At 39.6% G+C, this 21,654-nt stretch overlaps 4 protein-coding genes and 1 pseudogene across 4 annotated transcripts; 2 read left to right on the top strand and 3 right to left on the bottom strand.

Moving 5' to 3' along the window:
- The first annotated feature begins 3,298 nt into the window (after positions 1-3,298).
- LOC125211459 lies at positions 3,299-5,854 on the top strand (annotated as a pseudogene).
- Positions 5,855-6,476: 622 nt separating this feature from the next.
- On the top strand, positions 6,477-9,283 carry LOC125218995 (cytochrome P450 71A9-like). The gene is made up of 2 exons (XM_048120835.1): positions 6,477-7,404; positions 8,575-9,283. Exons 1-2 carry the CDS (start codon positions 6,559-6,561, stop codon positions 9,190-9,192), a joined length of 1,464 nt encoding a protein of 487 aa, XP_047976792.1. The 5' UTR covers positions 6,477-6,558; the 3' UTR covers positions 9,193-9,283.
- A 1,649-nt stretch (positions 9,284-10,932) lies between these two features.
- On the bottom strand, positions 10,933-12,703 carry LOC125202616 (cytochrome P450 71A9-like). The gene is made up of 2 exons (XM_048101057.1): positions 11,810-12,703; positions 10,933-11,671 (listed from the first exon to the last, which is right to left on the bottom strand). The coding sequence occupies exons 1-2, from the start codon at positions 12,680-12,682 to the stop codon at positions 11,054-11,056; spliced, it is 1,491 nt and encodes a 496-aa protein (XP_047957014.1). The 5' UTR covers positions 12,683-12,703; the 3' UTR covers positions 10,933-11,053.
- A 791-nt stretch (positions 12,704-13,494) lies between these two features.
- LOC125219819 (cytochrome P450 71A9-like) lies at positions 13,495-16,288 on the bottom strand. Its single transcript, XM_048121896.1, has 2 exons — positions 15,363-16,288; positions 13,495-14,293 (listed from the first exon to the last, which is right to left on the bottom strand). The coding sequence occupies exons 1-2, from the start codon at positions 16,212-16,214 to the stop codon at positions 13,676-13,678; spliced, it is 1,470 nt and encodes a 489-aa protein (XP_047977853.1). The 5' UTR covers positions 16,215-16,288; the 3' UTR covers positions 13,495-13,675.
- A 2,253-nt stretch (positions 16,289-18,541) lies between these two features.
- On the bottom strand, positions 18,542-21,493 carry LOC125202755 (cytochrome P450 71A9-like). Its single transcript, XM_048101204.1, has 2 exons — positions 20,627-21,493; positions 18,542-19,285 (listed from the first exon to the last, which is right to left on the bottom strand). The coding sequence occupies exons 1-2, from the start codon at positions 21,491-21,493 to the stop codon at positions 18,668-18,670; spliced, it is 1,485 nt and encodes a 494-aa protein (XP_047957161.1). The 3' UTR covers positions 18,542-18,667.
- Between the last annotated feature and the right edge of the window lie 161 nt (positions 21,494-21,654).

The following is a 21,654-nucleotide window of genomic DNA, read 5'->3' on the forward strand; positions in this document are numbered from 1 at the left end:
TACGAATATTTCAATAAAAAAAAACATACATCATTCGAAAAAAAAAATTACATAGTAGATAGAAAAAAAAACAACCACATCAGTGTCCACCCCTCCGCGTCCAAACCTCTTCGATGATATCCTCCTGAAGTCGAATATGGGCATTTTTTTGCCGCATGTCGGCAAATGCGCGCAACCGCTCAACCTCTCCATGAGGTACCCCCATGTTCACATTCGCGGTGGCCACGCCGTGGCTTGGACCGGCACCCGTGTCATCTTCGCTGGTCCACTGAGTCAGTTCGTCCCCTTCACTTTCGACAATCATGTTGTGCAAAATGATACACGCGTACATGATGTCGCCGATGTTGGGAATATACCACTGCCGTGCCGGACCCCTCACCATCGCCCATCGACTCTGGAGCGCACCAAATGCGCGCTCAACATCCTTGCGCGCTGCCTCCTGCCGGGTCGCAAAGTAGGACTTCTTTGGCCCGATCGCATGCTTGATCGTCTTCACAAAGACGGGCCAGTTTGGGTATATCCCATCCGCCAAATAGTATCCCATGTTGTGCTGGTTGCCGTTGGCGACGAAACTGATGGCGGGACCAACGCCATTGCACTGATCGTTGAACAGGGGCGACGACTGGAGGACGTTGATGTCGTTGTTCGACCCGGCCACTCCAAAATAAGCATGCCATATCCATAGCCGGTAGTCAGCTACAGCTTCAAGGATCAACGTGGGATGCTTGGCTTTGAAGCCGGAAGTGTGTATCCCCTTCCAGGCGGCGGGGCAGTTCCTCCACTCCCAATGCATACAATCGATGCTGCCCAACATCCCAGGGAACCCGTGCACCGACCCGTGCATATTAATCAGCCGCTGGCAGTCTTCGGGGCTCGGACGCCGAAGATACCGATCCCCGAATATCGCTCTAACGCCCGCGCAAAACTCCAACAGACACTCGACGGCTGAAGACTCCCCAATGTGGAGGTACTCGTCGAACATGTCGGCCGGGCCTCCGTACGCCGCTGCTCCGATTGCGGCCGTACACTTCAGTATTGGTGTGTGTCCGGGTTTGCCAGCCCACATCCTCCCCGATTCTGAAAAACTCGTACCTTCTCTCTAACGGACCAACGATATGCATAAACAGAGGACGATGCATCCTAAAACGCCGGCGGAATAAGGCATCCCCAAAACGCGGCTCTGGAGCAAAGTAGTCCTCATACAACCGCTGATGTGCAGCAATGTGGTCCCGGGGTACATGCCGTCGGCGATGGATCGGCCGAGGCACGGCCGCCGCGCCGCTGCTGCCTCTGCCGGATCCGTCGATCAATCGCCGCTTGCACAGCGAGATCCAATTCATTATCGCTAAAGCCATTACTATCACTAGCACCTCCGCCACTACTACCCGCACGACTACTCGCCATTACAGATAATTGAAAAAAGAAGTTAGAGAGAGAAACTTGTCAACACAAGTGGTGTGAATGAAATGATGTTGGAGGAGCCCTATTTATAGAGTTTAAAAAAAAAAAATTAAAATGTCGGACGTCCGAGTGGGACGGGCGACCTTCGCCACAGTGGCGCCCGTCCCACTCGCCCGTCGACGGGAGGGGCGAGGCCATCGCAGGGGCACTCGGGACGGGCGTGGGCGCCCTTCCCGCCCACTATGGCGCCCGTCAGGTCGCCCGTCCCCGACGGGCGAACGGGAAGGGCGCCGTAGGAGACACCCTAACATTCCTATTCCACACTCACAGTTTAATAAAATAATTCCACCATCACTTAACCATCACTTACATATTACTCTCTCCGTCTCATCACAAATGATCAACTTTCCATTTTTAGTTGTCCTACCACAAGTGATCAATTTCTTTTTTTAGCTAAAAACAAAACTTCAACCATCTCTTTCTTTATTCTCTCTTTCTTATTTTATTCTCTTTTTATCTCTCTTACTTTTTCCTCTCTCATACTTTACTCTCTCCACTTTAATTCAATATATATCATTTTCTTAATTCTCGTGTCCAAAAGAAATTCATCACTTGTAGTGGGACGGAGGGAGTATAAGATTATTTTATTAAGTTTTGAGGGATGGAGTAGGAATCGAGTAAGAAAGGTGGTGCCACTCCAGAGGAAAACTATATGAAGAAGACCACAAGGAGCTTAAGCCCCTAATGATATAACTTTTTAGTGTTTTTGTTTTATTAACATAAACTTTTAAAGAAATTTAGAAAATATAGCTCCAAACTAAACACACACAAAAATGTACTCCCTCCGTCCCATTGAAAATGACCCACTTTCCTTTTTGGTTTGTCCCAATCAAAATGATCCATTACTTAAAATGGAAACACATTTATCTCTACTTTATTCCCTCTCTCTTACTTTACTCTCTCGTCTTACCACACAAAATATAACTGCATAAAATACCGTGCCGCCCAAGAAAGGAGTCATCTTCCTTGGGACGGAGGGAGTACTCATTATGAAATTTCAGCACCTCTTTCTCTCCTGGTGCGTACTCTGTCCCACAGCTCCAAACTACCCTCGTCGTCTTAGCATTACCACAACGACAATCGATCATATTAGCGGCAACTAATCAAAAGAAAATACTCTCTTCTTCCCGCAATAGGAGTTCTATTTAGTTATGATACGGGTTTTAGGAAATGTAAATAAAAGCAGATTGAATAAGTTAGTGAAATATAATGAAACTCACTTATATATATCCCAACATATTTGAGTCATTTCTATTTATGGTAAAAATTTACTTTACTATCAATTTCACTTACACCACTAAACAACACCTTCTAAATTTTTGTGCCTAAAAGAAGTGGGTCTAATATTTTGGGATGAAGGGAGTAGTTTATAAATAAAATATGAGCTAAATAAGCTTGTGGAATGTAGGACCTACTTACCATTTATAATAAAAGTAAAATAAAATTCTTATTGTGGAACAGACCGAAATGACAAAACAATACTCTTAGTGTGGGACCGAGGGATGTCATGTACGTTTTATACTTCTTCTAGACCGATGATAAAAAAAAATTCAAAATGCATACGTTACTTCTTCAATTATTCCACGCACACTATGAAGAAAATCAGTAAATCATAACTAATGTTTGACGAAATGCGATTAAAATCCAAAGTCTGTTAAAATAAGTCTTTGCTATTTTTCCAATTTTTTGTATAGACTTTTAGTCTTTGTAGTATTACTTGATGCGGTTCACAAATCACACAAATTCTCGATTGTGAACGAATTATTTGGATGAAGAAAATTCCAATGTCAAAACTATTGTTTAGTTGACCATCTAAATCCTTTGCCTCTATTAATATCATAACTTTCCATTCCAACTTCCACCTCCACAATCATAGCCAAAACACATCAAATTTAATTTTAAAAAGCAAACATTAAAAATGATTCTGCAGATTCCCTTCATGATTCCACTTCTCACATTCATACTCTCCTCTTTTTAGTGCTTCACAAGGCAATCAGAAAGCCCGGGAAGCTCCCTCCCGGGCCGCGAAAGCTCCCGATCATCGGGAACCTCCACCAGCTCGGCAAACTCCCCCACCGCTCCCTCCAAAAACTCTCCCAAACCCACGGCGACCTCATGTCCCTACACCTCGGATTCCAACCAGCACTCGTCGTCTCATCCGCCGAAAAAGCCCGCGACATCTTCAAGCACTACGACCTCGCAATCTCGGGCCGTCCCGCTGTCTACGCAATCGGCAAAATATGCTACAACTTCTCGTGCGTCTCGTCCGCACCGTACGGAGCCTACTGGAGGGAGGCCCGTAGAATCGTAGTCCTCGAGCTGATGACGGCGAAGCGGGTCGATTCGTTCCGCCACATCCGGGCCGAGGAAGTGGGCCGGATGATCGACTTCATCTCGGGTACCGCTCCGGACCCGGTGGATTTGAGCTCGGCGGTGTTTGCGATGTCGAACAGCATCGTCAGCCGCGCCGCATTCGGGAAGGCGGGCGGCGGCGGAGATGGGAAGGGGCGGAGTTTCTTGGAGATTTTTCGTGAGGCGCAGAACTTTGTGGGAGAGTTTAATGTGGCGGATTATTTCCCGGGTTTGGGTTGGGTTAATCGGATCAATGGTGTGGATAGGAGGATTGCGGAGAATTTTCGAGATTTGGATGGGTTTTTTGAGAGGGTGATCGGAGAGCATCGTGACCGGGCGGCGGAGGATTCCGGCGAGGGGGATATCATTGATGTGTTGCTTCGAGTGCAGAAGGGATCGGAGCTCACTGATGATCAGCTTAAGGGTATACTCATGGTAAATCAAATTTGTTTTCATATTTTTCTTTTTTATTCTGAAAATTAATTGAGTAGTAGTAGTAGTAGGAGTATTTTTTTGTTATTATGAATTTTATAATATCTTTAATAAAATATAAATTGGGTAAAACTAAATTAAATGTTTTAAAGAAAATGAATAGGAGTATTATTGCATACTAAATTTTGGATGAATATATGGATTCTACTAGCTAGTGAGATAACTTGGGTCAAAGTGTATGTGTGGAGGACGAAAGCATATGGAGTAATTGTTATTATTATTATAAGGATAGATTTTGGTTGGACTCAAACTTTGAAATGTATAGCTAGGAGATATGTATGATATCAAGTTCACTTAATATAGCACATATAAATAAATGCTTCAAAGATGGATATGTGCAAGTGGTCTTGTTTTAAGTCTTTGGACAATTAATGAGGGGGTACCCTCCCTGTCTGGTCGTCGAAATAATTAGAATACTCCTATCTAATTTGTGACGTCTCCATCTAAGAATAGTCGACAATGATATAAAAGTATTGGTCGATTGATAATTTAGGCAAATTTTTTAGTTTTTTATAAACCAACTTATGAGCTTCATTTTTAGGAGCTAGTGTAATTTAATCGTTATGCAAATAATGTAATAATTCAATTGATAAAACGTTTACTCTCTGACCAAATCAATAGTTCAATAATTCAAGTTATTATGAGACTTGAATGCATGAATGTAGGGTGTATAATTCAAAAATCAAAACCATCAACTTACCAAGATCACTATTTTTGTAATTAATAATTTCACTAATTCACACATCACCACAGGATGTATTCATAGCGGGAACCGACACGTCAGTATCAATAATCGTATGGATAATGGGTGAACTCATCAAAAACCCATCCGCCCGACAAAAAGCTCAACAACAAGTGCGAGAAATCGCGAAAGGCAAACCCATGGTGGACGAATTAGACCTCCCAAAACTCTCCTACCTAAAGCAAGTCATCAAGGAGGCATTCCGCCTCCACCCACCCGCGCCGCTGCTTGTCCCCCGAGAAACCATCGAGCCCTGCGCCATCGACGGCGGCAGGTACCTCATTCCCGCCAAAACGAGGGTTTTCTTCAACGTGGCAGCGATGTCGACGGATCCGGCCGTGTGGGAAAACCCTAGGGAATTCTCCCCGGAGAGGTTCGAGGATAGCGGCGTCGATTATAGAGGGCAGCATTTCGAGCTGCTGCCGTTTGGTTCTGGGAGGAGGGGGTGCCCCGGGATTAGTTTCTCGGTTCCGGTGGTGGAGCTCACGGTGGCGAATCTTCTTTTCAGATTTGATTGGAAGCTTCCGGAAGGAATGTCGGAGGAGGATGTTGATATGGAGGAAGCGATTGGGGTTACAATACATAAGAAGGTTCCTCTTTGCTTGGTAGCTTGCTCGGTGAATAATTATTGACGGTTTTGAATTTTTTGTTTACAGACGCGAGATTACTCAAACCTTCGATCCATCTAGTATTAAATTACTCTTTATTTTACTCCTACTTTGTAGTATTATAAATTGAACTGTTGTAATAAACTCACACTCTCATGCATGGAGCATATAATTCGAATAAGAGCCAACCCTTTTCATATACTATTATTTGTTTTAGCTTGTATGTTTGATCTCTATTCTCTATTACTCCATGGAGTAATAAAAATGTTTTTCTTGTATGAATCTTGACCTTTCTACATGACAAATTTAACTCAAATCATATGAAGCCCGGACGATTTTAGATCAATTTAATTAACAGTTTCACAATTAATTATACAAATTCTCACACTGAATGAATGAATGATTGCGGTAAATAAATTATTTTGTTAAAAATAATATCAAGTCCACCATAAAATGTTCTATTTTATATGGATGTCCTCAATAAAATGTCATATTTTATTAAATAAATTTCATACTCTATCCGTCCCAAAAATATAATCTTTTTATTTTCGTCCATCCATTAAAATTAGTCTCATACTAAAAATAGAAAAATTGCTCTTAATTTTTTTTTTAATCTTTCTTACTCCTAAGCGCTAGCTACTTAAAAACAAAACAAAACAAAACTCATGTTACATTATCTTTTCCGTTCACTTCACTACAGTTTTTAAAATTCTTCCTAAATCAATGTTGACAAATACTAACTCATGATTGGGCGGATTGAATATCTTGTTATATTTAAAGCCATTCGCGTGCACTCTTTACTTCAAATCACTCCATTCCTAAGTTTTCAACTTCCACCTCCAAAACCATAGCCAAAGCACAACAATAACAAATACTCCTACAGTGTATTAAAAATTCAATAAAATGATTCTGCAGATTCCCTTCATTTCGATTCTCACACTCATCATCTTCCTCGTACTAAACAAAAGAATCAGAAAGCCCGAAAAACTCCCTCCCGGCCCGCGAAAGCTCCCAATCATCGGCAACCTCCACCAGCTCGGCAAATTCCCCCACCGTTCCCTCCAAAAACTCTCCCAAACCCACGGCGATCTCATGTTCCTGCACCTCGGCTTCAGCCCGGTATTAGTCATCTCATCCGCCCAAAAAGCCCGCGATATCTTCAGAAACCACGACCTCGCCTTCTCGGGCCGGCCCGCTCTCTACGCACTCGACAAAATATGCTACAACCTCTCCTGCGTCTCGACCGCACCGTACGGACCCTACTGGAGAGAAGCGCGGCGAATCTTAGTCCTCGAGCTGATGACGGCGAAGCGGGTCGAGTCGTTCCGCCACATCCGGGCCGAGGAAGTGGCCCGGATGGTCGACTTCATTTCGGGCACTGCTCCGGCCCCGGTCGATTTGGGCTCGGCGGTGTTTGCCATGTCGAAAAACATCATCAGCCGCGCCGCGTTCGGGGCGGCGGCGAAGGGGAGGAGTTTCGAGGAGATTTTTCATGAGACGCAGAGGATTTTCGCGGAATTCAACCCGTCGGATTATTTTCCGGGTTTGGGTTGGGTTAATCGGGTCAATGGCGTGGATAGAAGGATTGCGGAGAATCGTCGAGATTTGGAGGGGTTTTTTGAGAGGGTGATCGGAGAGCATCGTGATCGGACAGCGGCGGATTCCGGTGAAGGGGATATAATTGATGTGTTGCTTCGAGTGCAGAAGGAATCTCAGCTCACGGATGATCAGCTTAAGGCTATACTCTTGGTAATTAAGCTCTATTTTAATTCATTTTGTTTGATTTTTTTTTTTGTTTATTTCAATAATATAATGGGAATTTTTTATGTTTCTTATTAATGTTGTTAATTTTATAAGTATACTTCTAAGTTCTAATCCATCTTGATAAAAAAAATTAGCATATTTTACATCCATTTTGGTCCTGCAATCAAAATTAGTCACATCTATTTATGATAAATTTATCTTTTTTAATGAGCTAGGTCTCATTTTTGGTTTTCCACTATTCATTGCTTATGATAATAATTGTAGATTAAGACTCTGTTTTGCTACTAAATTTATTTTTCTTGGACTGACCAGTATATGTTATTGCTAGTTACGTTTAAACTCAAACTCTCCTTATAATCTTCTCGCTTCTAGGAATTTTTAAATCTTGGTTGAATATGGATTCTTCTATATAGCTAGTGAGATAACTTAAGTGAAATTGGGGTTGTTTTTGATACGGAATGCTAGTTGCCAATTGGTCCCAAACTTCCAAAATAGTACTCCAAAATGTATGGGATGCGTTTGTACAATTGGCTTAAGTGACAACCTCTTGCATCGATTTTTTTCGTATAAAGTCACGTTTGCTATATAGACCACATATAAATTCATTTTTTCAATGATAGATATATATTTGAAACTGATATTTTTGACTGATTCAACGATTAATGAGAGTTGCGTCCCCGTGTCTAGTTGCCTATATAATTCCAATGTAAAAAAGTCTAGAATATCTCCGATAAATGGTGTTTGATTTGATAGTTTAAACAAAATTTAGTATCTAGCTATGTTATTCAATTGAATTTACAAAAGCATTTACTTAATTAAGAAAACATATATACTCCAACAAATTATTTTCTAAAATTTCAAATTCAGAATTTAAAATGTATCCAGTCAAAATAAATACTCCCTCCGTCCCATAGAAATTGGTCATATTTCCTTTTTCGTCTGTCTCATACAAATAGTCACATATCCATTTATAGTAACTTTTTTTTCCTTCTTTTTTACTTTTTCATTTACGAGTCCACCATCCACTATACAATTTCAACTATTTTTTGTCCTTTTATAGTAAATTACACATTAAAACCCGTATCAACTCTAAAGGGCCAATTTGTATGGGACAGAGGGAGTAATAAGTTTATCCCTTCGCCCCTGCCATGACAGGATGTATTTGTAGGGGGAACCGACACTTCATCGACAACAATCACGTGGACAATGGCAGAACTCATAAGAAACCCAACGGTCAAACGAAAAGCTCAACAACAAGTGCGAGAAATCGCAAAAGGCAAACCAATGGTGGAAGAATCTGACCTCCCAAAACTCTCATACCTAATGCAAGTGATCAAGGAGTCACTCCGCCTCCACCCGCCGGCGCCGCTGCTTGTTCCCCGAGAAACCATCGAGCCCTGCGCCATCGACGGAGGCAGGTACCACATTCCCGCCAAAACGAGGGTTTTCTTCAACGTGTCAGCGATGTCGAGCGATCTGGCCGTGTGGGAAAACCCTAGTGAATTCTCGCCGGAGAGGTTTGAGGATAGAGACGTCGATTTTAGAGGGCAGCATTTCGAGCTGCTGCCGTTTGGTGCCGGGAGGAGGGGGTGCCCCGGGATCAGTTTCGCGATGTCGGTGGTGGAGCTCGCGGTGGCGAATCTTCTGTTCCGATTTGATTGGAAGCTTCCGGAAGGAATGTCGGAGGAGGATGTTGATATGGAAGAAACCGTAGGGTTTATTATGCATAAGAAGACTCCTCTTTGCTTGGTAGCTTGCTTAGTGAATAATTAGAAGTAGGTTACATGCAAATGAAACCCGTATTCTAAAATATTTGTGTGTTACATGATAATTTCTAAGTTCTAAGTACTAAGTATTACATATACTATTGTGCAAAAAAATAATATTGACGTTCTTATTGTACTTTTTAGGTTTACACACTGATGTCATTAACTGTAAGTGGGCAGTGTGGGCAGTATACCAATAGTAGTATAGACCCTTCCGGTACAATAAGAATCACTTTATATCATTTCAGTTCGTTTTAGGATAGGAGTCACATTTCACCACTTTTACCATAAATAACAAGTACGCATCATATTACACCAATTTATTCCACTTACATTTTATTATAAAACCAATATAAATGAGACACTTAATCCACTAACCAAAAAATATTGTATTATGGTGCGCATCCACAGGGTGAATACAAAAACCACCCCGAAATGTGTCAGAATTTTATTTTTCTCCTACTACGTTGGCATTTTCAATTTCACCCTAATACTTGCAATAGGCCCGCCCAAAATCATACACAAAATGCAGCTCAACTTATTTAACCATTCTTTATATTTTGTTATTTTAATTGTTAATTTAGAAAAAAAATAACATAAACTAACATATCAATATGATAGAAGAATGAAGTTATTTAAACATAGAATAATGTATTAAAATAAAATAAAAAATAGCTCACAGGACCTGCCGATCGACGGACTGACCATTGCTCGCACAAGCGAATGCGCCAAGTGATCCACCATTTTCCCACCAACAATAGATCTCCAAAAACTATCGCACGCGGCCTGATGGGGTTACTGCAGTGGAAGACACGGAAAACAAACAGGTCCTTACGAATCTATTTATGTCACGGGTCCTTATGTCCCGTGCATAGCACGGGTGTGAATACTATTTCTTACTTATGTTATAGTGTGTGCAATTGAGACATTGTTATAAGAGCATTCACAATAGAGCTCTGGAACTGGCCGGCCGTGCTGAGGTTTATATACTAAAAGATGCTTCGAGCGTACATGTCTTTGTACAGTCAGCTTGTGCATGTACACAAGAAACGCTACATCCACTTATTTACTTAATTATGAGAATAAATAATATAATATAATGGTTTATTATTGAAATAAAAATATATGAATAATTTAAATCATAAAAATTTAAAACTTCTTTGAGAAGTCAAGTTAGAAAATTTGTATTATCCAATAATCACATTTTAGTTGACTAACGAATTTTTAATATTGGAAAGAATAAATTTCTTATTTCCCACCACATATACGTTTAAAAAGTAAATTATCACTTAAAATACCGATAATATTTTATGCATCTTGTTTGTTTTGAATAATGTGACAATATACACTACTCTTTATATTAAGAAGTTATACAAATTTTAGAAGTTAGATTTAATTTTAAATATATATAATTTCATCTTATTCCGTAATTTAATCTATAAACTTAGTAGGATTGTTTAATTAATTAGAGACTAATTAAAATATAAGAAAATTAGTCTCCAATACATAAATGAAGATTCAATTAAAAGTGCACTATTTAAAAGTGTTTCAAAACTTCTTAAAACAGCTAGCATTTTATTGGACCATTAGAAGACTTAAAATAAAGTAAAGAAATAAAAGACACTCAATCTTTCCATTTTCCCTCCAAAAAGGCCATCAAAGTCTTTTCATCCAACTTGCACTTTAGATTAGGCTAGATTTTTATAGATTCTGGTTTGAGTAATCTCGATGTACATATATAAAGTTATAAGTACAAAAACATTGATCTTATTTTCGGCATATGTTACAATAGCATTTAACACATTGACATTATTTACAGATCTTATTTTCGGCATATGTTACAATAGCATTTAACACATGGACAACTTCTAATTATTTACTGAGCAAGCTACTAAGCAAAGAGGAGTCTTCTTATGCATAACAACCCCAACCGATTCATCCATATCAATATCCTTCGCTGAGATTCCTTCCGGAAGCTTCCAATCGAATCGGAACAAAAGATTCGCCACGACCAGCTCCACCACCGAAATGGAGAAGTTGATCCCGGGGCAACCCCTCCTCCCAGCACCAAACGGCAGCAGCTCGAAATGCTGCCCTCTAAAATCGACGTCGCTATCCTCGAACCTCTCCGGAGAGAATTCCCTAGGGTTTTCCCATACCGCCGGATCCTCAGACATTGCTGTTGCATTGAAGAAAACCCTGGTTTTGGCGGGAATATGGTACTTGCCGCCGTCAATGGCGCAAGGCTCTATGGTTTCTCGGGGAACCAGTAGCGGCGCCGGTGGGTGGAGCCGGAATGTCTCCTTGATGACTTGCTTTAGGTATGTGAGTTTTGGGAGGTCTGATTCTTCCACCATGGATTTACCTTTTGCGATTTCTCGCACTTGTTGTTGAGCTTTTTGTTTGACGGTTGGGTTTTTGTTGAGTTCCGCCATTATCCATATGATTGTTGCTACCGAAGTGTCGATTCCCGCCACAAATACATCCTGTGGTGGTGTGTACATGAGTTGAATTGTGAGGAAAAATATATATATTTGGTAAAACATGACACTATTTATTTTTTCTATGGGTACTCCGCTAACTCATTTTACTCAATACTATTAATAGTTGAAAAAAGAGTTTACCAAGAGCATAGCCTTAAGCTGATAATCCAAGAGCTGAGATTCCTTCTGCACTCGAAGCAGCACATCAACGATATCCCCTTCGCCGGAATCCGCCGCCGTCCGATCACGATGCTCTCCGATCACCCTCTCAAAAACCCCTTCCAATTCCCGAAGACTCTCCGCAATCCTTCTATCCACACCATTGATCCGATTAACCCAACCCAAACCCGGAAAATAATCCGCCAAGTTAAACTCTACGCCAAGCTTCTGCAACTCACCAAAAATCTCCCTGAAACTCCTCCCCTTCCCAGCCCCCTTGCCGCCGGCCGCCCCGAACACAGCGCGAGTGACGAAGCTGTTCGACATAGCAAACACCGCCGCGCTCAAGTCGACCGGGTCCGGAGCAGCGCCCGAAATGGAGTCCATCATCCGGGCCACTTCCTCTGCCCGGATGTTGCCGAACGACCCGACCCGCTTCGCCGTCATCACCTCGTTGACTAAGATTCTCCGCGCTTCTCTCCAGTAGGCTCCGTACGGTGCGGTCGAGACGCAGGAGAGGTTGTAGCATATTTTGGTGAATGCGTAGAGGGCGGGCCGGCCCGAGAAGGCGAGGTCGTGGTTTCTGAAGATATCACGGGCTTTGTCGGCTGATGACACGACTAATACCGGCCTGAATCCGAGGTGTAAAGACATGAGATCGCCGTGTTTTTGGGAGAGTTTTTGGAGGGAGCGGTGGGGGCGTTTGCCGAGCTGGTGGAGGTTCCCGATGATCGGGAGCTTTCGCGGCCCGGGAGGGAGCTTCCCGGGCTTTCTGATTGCTTTGTTTATTATTAGGAAGAGGAGTGTGATGATGAGTGTGAGAAGTGGAATCATGTATGGAATCTGCAGATTCATTTTAATGTATTTTTTGAAGGAAATATATGTGATTTTGGCTAGGATTGTGGAGGTGGAATATGAAATGGAAAGTATATATAGTGTCAAATGATTTAAATAGTCAATAAATATACCATTATTTTTAAAAAAATTCAACAGACTAGATTTCTACAACAAAAACATTGAAAAATTAGCAGACAATTTTTAACAGACTTTGGATTTTAGTCGAATTTCATCAAGCATTAATTATGATTCACTGATTTTCTACTAACTGTGCGCGGAAAAATTGTAGAAGTAACGTATGAGTTTAGACTTTTTTCAATGATCAGTCTAGAAGAAGTCTAAAACGTACGGAAAATCAATTTCCTTTTGGGATTAATTAACAGTAACATGATCGGTGGTCTTTGTGGTAAGGCTGAGACGATGAGGGTAGTTTGGAGCTGTTGGACGAAGTACGCACCAGTTGAGAAAGAGGTGTCGCGGCAATTTCACTATGAGTACATTTTTGTGTTTGTTCAGTTTGGACGCATAAATTAACATTAGTGGGAGCTATATTTTCTAAATTTTCTTTAAAAGTTTAGGTTTGGATAATTTAAACATAGATTAACAACAATACGATAATAGAAGAATGAAGATATTTTAACATAGAATAATATATTAAAAATAAAATAAAGTATAGTGTCCCGTAACTTGTTGATCGCCAGGGAGACCACCGCTTGTGCGAGCGAATGCGCCAGGCACTCCACCATTTTCACATCTGCAATAGATCTCCAAAAACCACTGCACATGGTCGGCTGGTTTTGGATCTCTATTGTGAATTCTCTTAGAACGATGTCTCAATTGCACATACAATATAAATAAGAATTATTATAGATCCGAGGTTTGAGTAATCTTACATACAAATTTAAAAGTACAAGAACATCGATATTATTTTTGGCACAATATCTTAAATTAATTACTGCCATTTAAGATTTAACATAGTAGTAATATTTTTGAATGTACGTACCCCCACTTCTAATTATTCGCTGAGGAAGCTATTAAGCAAAGAGGAGTCTTCTTACGCATAACAATCCCAAGCGATTCATCCATATCAATATCCTCCGCTGAGATTCCTTCCGGAAGCTTCCAATCGAATCGGAACAAAAGATTCGCCACGGCCAGCTCCACCACCGGGATCGAGAAGTTGATCCCGGGGCACCCCCTCCTCCCCGCACCAAACGGAAGCAGCTCGAAATGCTTCCCTCTAAAATCGACTTCGCTATCCTCAAACCTCTCCGGAGAGAATTCCCTAGGGTTTTTCCATATCACCGGATCCACCGACATAGCTGTCAAGTTGAAGAAAACCCTGGTTTTGGCGGGAATATGGTATTTGCCGCCGTCAATGGCGCAAGGCTCGATGGTTTCTCGGGGAACCAGTAGCGGTGCCGGTGGGTGGAGGCGGAATGACTCCTTGATGACTTGCTTTAGGTAGGAGAGTTTTGGGAGGTCTGATTCGTCCACCATGGGTTTGCCTTTTGCGATTTCTCGCACTTGTTGTTGAGCTTTTCGTCTGACGGTTGGGTTTCTGATGAGTTCCGTCATTGTCCATATGATTGTTGCCGCCACTGAGTCAGTTCCCGCCACAAATACTTCCTGTGAAGGTGTATAAATGAGTTGAATTGTGCAGGTACTGTTCTATAAAAATTTACATAAAATTGATATAAATTAAAAAGTTAAAAAGGAAAAAATAAATCAAGTTTATTAGGGGTTTATTACGTGTCCGCCTATGTTGGTGATTCTGTTTTTTTAAGTCACTGCTCCATTTTACATTTTATATTTAGGTATTAATGATCACCTATGGATATTATTGCTCGAACCTTCAATCTAAAGAAAAATATTTTGTCAATTGAGATGCACGGAGTACTACTTTAGTTTTAATTGCTTTTTCTTTAATGGTTAATTGAGGGCTAGGGATGTGTAAATCTAAGGGTGTGGATGGAGTTATAATTAATTGTTTCACTTCATTTTTATCACGTTTGCAGTGATATATTTCATTAACTTATTCTTACTCACATTTTATTATTAAATAAAATTAATATATAAAAATAAGATTCACATCGATATTGATGTTAAAGTGAAACACATATTGAAGAGCGAAGGGAGTATATCGAAACCCATGGATATTATTGCTCAAAAGCTCTTCATTTCTTACATGGTGACATATTGGACTTTTAATACTCCCACTAGTAATTTATATATTCGTGCAGTGTATAGCAGACGTGATACTACTATTAGTCTATTACACAAACATAATCTTAATTAGCCATTTGTTCAAACATCTCTCTCATACATTTTGGAAATATAGGCAATAACGACGACAATCATATTAAATGATTCGTATTTCTTTAATCACTTTTATTTTATTTTTTTCCATTTTTTGTAAGTTTTTCACTTAACCAACTAAAATACCATTTTTTAAAATATTATGTCAACTCAACAAAGGATAGAGGATAGATGAGATGCATTATCTAAAAGCCTAAAAGGATAGTTTGCTTTTAAATATAGATATAAACCATATAGTTATAATAGATTCATTACTAACAAATGATTATTTAGAACTTAATATCTACACCTTAATAATATACTGTCCTATTTCATTTAAGTGGAGCATTTCTTATCCAACATAAAATTAGTTTTAATAATAATTAAAAAGAGAATTTACCATGAGTATAGCCTTAAGCTGATCATCAGTGAGGTCCGATTCCTTCTGCACTCGAAGCAACACACCAATGATATCTCCTTCACCGGAATCCTCCGCCGTCCGATCACGATGCTCTCCGATTACCCTCTCGAAAACCCTCTCCAAATCTCGACGATTCTCCGCAATCCTTTTATCCACCCCATTGACCCGATTAACCCAACCCAAACCCGGAAAATAATCGGCCAAATTAAACCCTACGGCAAGGCTCTGCGTCTCACTAATAATCTCCCTGAAGCTCTTTCCATTCCCATTCCCATTCCCGGCCCCGAATGCGGCACGGCTGATGACGTTATTCGACATAGCAAACACCGCCGAGCTCAAGTCGACCGGGTCCGGAGCAGTACCCAAAATAGAATCGATCATCCGGCCCACTTCCTCGGCCCGGATGTGGCGGAACGACTGGACCCGCTTCCCCGTCATCAGCTCGAGGACTTCGATTCTCCGAGCTTCCCTCCAGTAGGCTCCGTACGGTGCGGTCGAGACGCATGAGTGATTGTAGCATACTTTGTCGAATGAGTAGAGAGCGGGCCGCCCCGAGAAGGCGAGATCGTGGTTTTTAAAGATATCACGGGCTTTTTCGGCGGATGAGACTACTAATGCCGGGGTGAATCCGAGGTGTAGGAACATGAGATCGCCATGGATTTGGGAGAGTTTTTGGAGGGAACGGTGGGGGAGTTTGCCGAGCTGGTGGAGGTTGCCGATGATCGGGAGCTTTTGCGGCCCGGGAGGGAGCTTCCCGGGCTTTCTGATTGCTTTGTTTAGTACTAGGAAAAAGAGTGTGATGAATGTGAGAAGTGAAATGAAGAGAATCATTTGATTAGGGTTTGTGAAGTTTGAAATTGGAGTGGAAAGTTTTTTATGAATAGAGATAAAGCTTAAATAGTCAACAATAGTACAAAATAATTTGCTTCATCAATACAAGTCATTCAAAATTTCGATGTAAGAGCTTGTGTCGGAGTTATAGTCACGGGTCTAGAATCGATAAATGGGGTGGAATTAAATAAAAAAAACTTGTGTAACTAACAGTTAGGTAGCAATTGCAATGTTGCGGCCCACTTTTTAATTATCAAATAAAAGTTTAGTTATAGTTGAGTTACTCAATTAATTAGATGTCGTAATTAGATGTTTCACTTTGATTTGATACGGAATTTAAGATATATAATGAATTGAAAAATTTGTGAAACGCAGATCCTATTTTTATATAGTATTAATTTTATAATAAAAATATGAATGGAAATGAGTTAGTTGAATGTGGGGTTTTATTATTAAAAACGGTTGTAAAAGATAGTAAAAGTGTACAAATATTCGCAGACGAATAAAAAAGGAAATTAGTGATATTTAATAGCGAACGGAGGGAGTAAGTTCTTTATAGAGTTTGATTAGTTTCCCCACCTTTCACCCCTAAAAAAGTTCGAATAAAATTTTAATTATAAATTCAATCGGTCCGATTCTGAAAATTGCATGTGGTTGTTTAGTTTTGACCGTTAACAATGAAGTATATCATGCAATTTTACGTAATCCTTTCGTCCATAAATTTCGTCTTATTTTGATTTAGTTCTTGAAAAATGTAAAGAAAGATCAAAGTTAAAAGATGTTAATTAAACGTGAATTCTACTTTAATAAAAAAAAAATAAACAAAAGATGTAATGTTGGAAAAATCGAAAAAAATATGAAAATGGAGAGAGTTTTTAAGTAGAGTGAGAAAAAGTTATTAGGTACTACTACACTATTTTAAAGTAGATTACACTATTTTAAAGTGGAGTGACATTTAATAAAATAAGAGAGAAAAAAGATTATTAGATGTTTTAAAGTTGAAGAGATGAATAAGGTAATAGAGATAAAATATTATTTAATGTTTAAAAATGGAAAGATAAATTAAATAAGAAAAAGAAAAAATAATTAAATGTTTTAATGTTTTCTTAAGTAATTAAGGGATATTTAATTTGTTGTGATAGACAAAAAAATGAAAGTACGCGGGTCATTAAATATTTTAATGTCTTTTGCGACAAATAATCCAAAGAATCTTCTCTGTTTCCACACAAAAGTTAGTGCAGCAACAATAATTTTGCTTTTTTGTAATTTTGGTTCCATATACATAAGTATTCTTACTGGATCATTTTGTATTATTGTGTTGAGAATTTCGATAAATGATTCTCTTTATAAAACACTTTTAATTCACTAAAGTTATTTTATCATTTTACTCCCTCATTCTCTTGTAGCCGAGTCAGCTTTTTTTTTGCATTCATTTTAAGAAAATTACAATAAATAATTAAAATGGACAAAAAGTAAAAATAAGATAAAATTTTTTCTACATTATTCTTTTTCTTATTTATATTTTTTCTATTTTAATTAATTTTTATAATTTTTTAAAAACAATTGCAAAAAGGAATGACTAAGCTACTAGTGAACGGAGGTAGTATCTATTTAGGGGCAATTTAGTAAGAAATACTTAAAACACAATAAGAACTATAGTACATTTAGCCGCAAGTTAACAGTATAAGTGTATAACAAATAACAATAATAATAATATAGTAACTAATTACGACAAACATGAATAATATCAGGAAGAACTATGATCTAGCTCATATATATTTAGTATCTTATACTATCTCGACTACTAAAATAATTAGTTTTTGTAAACTTAACAAAACTTAAAAAGCAATAAAAAACTTAGGATGGATTAATCACCTCTTCAACTATATATACCAACTATTTATCATAAGCTCTACTAAGACCACCACCTACTAATTTAATCTACACCTACCACACTTAGGCTTACCACCACCTACTTTAATCTACCCCTACCAACTTAGGCCATGGCTCTTGAATCGATGACCACTTAATCTCAAGTCTCTCCAATTTATAGAATTAAATTGTTAATTGTTCATAATGCATCAAAACTCCTCTTTTGATCACGCATACATACATTATTTAATCAAAGTCAATTCATTTTTGAAATGGCCATCTACTTTAGCTAGCGTCAATCCCTAATTATCTTATTGGGCTTAGTAAGTCGTCTGGGTATATATATATATAGAAGTAGGGCACACAACTCTGTAATCCGAAGACAATTTGAATACACCATGTTCTTCTTTTCTGTCCGTGAGCGTAGTCAATACAGTGCTGGTGAACCACGTAAATCTGTGTGTCCATTTACGTTTTATGTTTGTCTAGATTACATAATTACACTATTTTGGCACAATATCTTAGTAATAGTGGTTACATTTAACACATGACTAATATTTTTGAATGTATGTACCCCACATCTAATTATTGACTGAGCAAGCTATTAAGCAAAGAGGAGTCTTCTTATGCATAACAATCCCAAGTGCTTCATCCATATCAACATCCTCCGCTGAGATTCCTTCCGGAAGCTTCCAATTGAATCGGAACAAAAGATTCGCCACGGCCAGCTCCACCACCGGGATCGAGAAGTTGATCCCGGGGCACCCCCTCCTCCCAGCACCAAACGGCAGCAGCTCGAAATGCTGCCCTCTAAAATCGACGTCGCTATCCTCGAACCTCTCCGGAGAGAATTCCCTAGGGTTTTTCCATACCGCCGAATCCACCGACATTGCCGCTGCATTGAAGAAAACCCTGGTTTTGGCGGGAATATGGTACTTGCCGCCATCAATGGCGCAAGGCTCGATGGTTTCTCGGGGAACCAGTAGCGGTGCCGGTGGGTGGAGGCGGAATGACTCCTTGATGACTTGCTTTAGGTAGGAGAGTTTTGGGAGGTCTGATTCGTCCACCATGGGTTTGCCTTTTGCGATTTCTCGCACTTGTTGTTGAGCTTTTTGTTTGACGGTTGGATTTCTGATGAGTTCCGTCATTGTCCATATGATTGTTGCCGATGAAGTGTCGGTTCCCGCCACAAACACATCCTGTGGTGGTGTGGTGTGTATAATGAGTTGAATTGTGAAGATAAATATAGATATTGGTAAAATATATATTTACAGTGGATGATCCTAAGTTATCCTAACAAATATTGATATTGGTAAGTTAGTGATTGTGTTTTTCAAGTTGGGACTTTTACCATTCATATTTACGTGACAACAAGTGCAACTCAGAAAGATGTTTCCCTTCAATCAATAAATTAGGAGTTATAATTGTATTGAATGGTGATGAATATTATTGCTCAAAATACACCGTTTTCAATTCCAAGATGGAGAAATTTTAGACTTTCTAGTTTCTACGTATTTTGATCGAATTATCAACATTACTGATCAGCCGCCGACGTCGTGATTGAATCAGCCAAAATAATTAATATCACTAGTTATATTTATGTGGTGTGTATAGCATACGTGATTTTATACGATACATTCTTAGCCATTTGTTCAAACATATATCTCATATATTGTGGAAATTTAGGCATTAACGACAACAATTATATACTTTCATGAGTTCTTCCTCTATATATTTTCTTAATTTCTTTCAACCTAGTTATATCCCTAGTACCATCCCCTTTTTTAATCACTTATTCACTTTTATTTTTTTATTTTATTTTATTATGTGTCGCATATTTATTCTTTTTCACTTTCACTAACTTAATATCATACCACTTTCTTAAATATCATGATAAAAAAAGTATTTCACTTAACATAGGAATATATCCCTTAAATGCATAATAATTAATATAGAACCAAATAAAATAGGTTGATGTCATTATTACACTGTTTTTTAATTTATTATAGGAAATTCGAATTCTAATGTGAACGAAACAATAACTTCATCAATTTAAAATTCGAACTTTCTCTGACGAACAAACAACAAAGTAACATTGACCTTAAATGTTCGCTTATACTGATCAAATATTAATTACTCCCTCCGTCCCGAATAATTTGTCTCATTTTTTCATTTCGGTCCATCCCACGTAATTTGTCTCATTTTCACTTTTTGCCATTTTTAGTAGTGGACCACTGGATCTCATATTCCACTAACTCATTCTTAGCTATTCACATTTATTATAAAACTAATATATAAAAGTAGGACTAACACTCCACTAACTTTTTCAACTCAATTTTTATTACATTTCTTAAAACTCGTGCTCAATCAAAGTGGGACGAATTATCCGGGACAGAGGGTGTAGTTACGTTGATCACAAATCATATAATTACAGTAGACTTAATTAGAACTTAAACATATCTAACGCTTAGTAATTCAATTCGTTTTCTCAATTCATATTTTTATTAAAAAAATAAAACAATAATTAAAAAAAGAATTACCAAGAGTATAGCCTTAAGCTGATCATCCGTGAGCTGAGATTCCTTCTGCACTCGAAGCAACACATCAATGATATCGCCTTCGCCGGAATCCGCCCCCGTCCGATCACGATGCTCTCCGATAACCCTCTCAAAAACCCCCTCCAAATCCCGACGATTCTCCGCAATCCTTCTATCCACCCCATTGACCCGATTAACCCAACCCATACCCGGAAAATAATCCGCCAAGTTAAACTCTACGCCAAGCCTCTGCGTCTCACCAAGAATCTCCTTGATACTCCTCCCTTCTCCAGCCCCGCCGCCGCCGCCGGCCGCCCCGAACGCAGCGCGTCTGACGATGCTGTTCGACATGTCAAACACCGCCGCGCTCAAGTCAACTGGGTCCGGAGCAGCGCCCGAAATGAAGTCGATCATCCGGCCCACTTCCTCGGCCCGGATGCGGCGGAACGACCCGACCCGCTTTGCCGTCATCAGCTCGAGGACTAAGATTCTCCGCGCTTCTCTCCAATAGGCTCCGTACGGTGCGGTCGAGACGCAGGAGAGGTTGTAGCACACTTTGTCGAATGCGTAGAGAGCGGGCCGGCCCGAGAAGGCGAGGTCGTGGTTTCTGAATATATCACGGGCTTTGTCGGCTGATGAGACTACTAATACCGGGCTGAATCCGAGGTGTAAGAACATGAGATCGCCGTGGGTTTGGGAGAGTTTTTGGAGGGAGCGGTGAGGGAGTTTGCCGAACTGGTGGAGGTTGCCTATGATCGGGAGCTTTCGCGGCCCGGGAGGGAGTTTCCCGGGCTTTCTGGTTCTTTTGTTTAGTACTTGGACTAGGAAGAGGAGTGTGATGAATGTGAGAAGTGGAATCATCAGAATCATTTTGTTCTTTTTCTATATTTGGTTTAGGGTTTGTGAAGGTGTAATGCAATGCTTTGGAATAAATAGTGGTAAAGGTTTAATAGTCAACAATATATTTCACTCTGTAATCGAATATTCTATTTTTATAGTATTTCCCACTATTGTAGAATTATGTTTTTCAT

The sequence above is a fragment of the Salvia hispanica genome, chromosome 1 (genome assembly GCF_023119035.1).
Source record: "Salvia hispanica cultivar TCC Black 2014 chromosome 1, UniMelb_Shisp_WGS_1.0, whole genome shotgun sequence".
In the NCBI taxonomy this organism is placed as follows: domain Eukaryota; kingdom Viridiplantae; phylum Streptophyta; class Magnoliopsida; order Lamiales; family Lamiaceae; genus Salvia; species Salvia hispanica.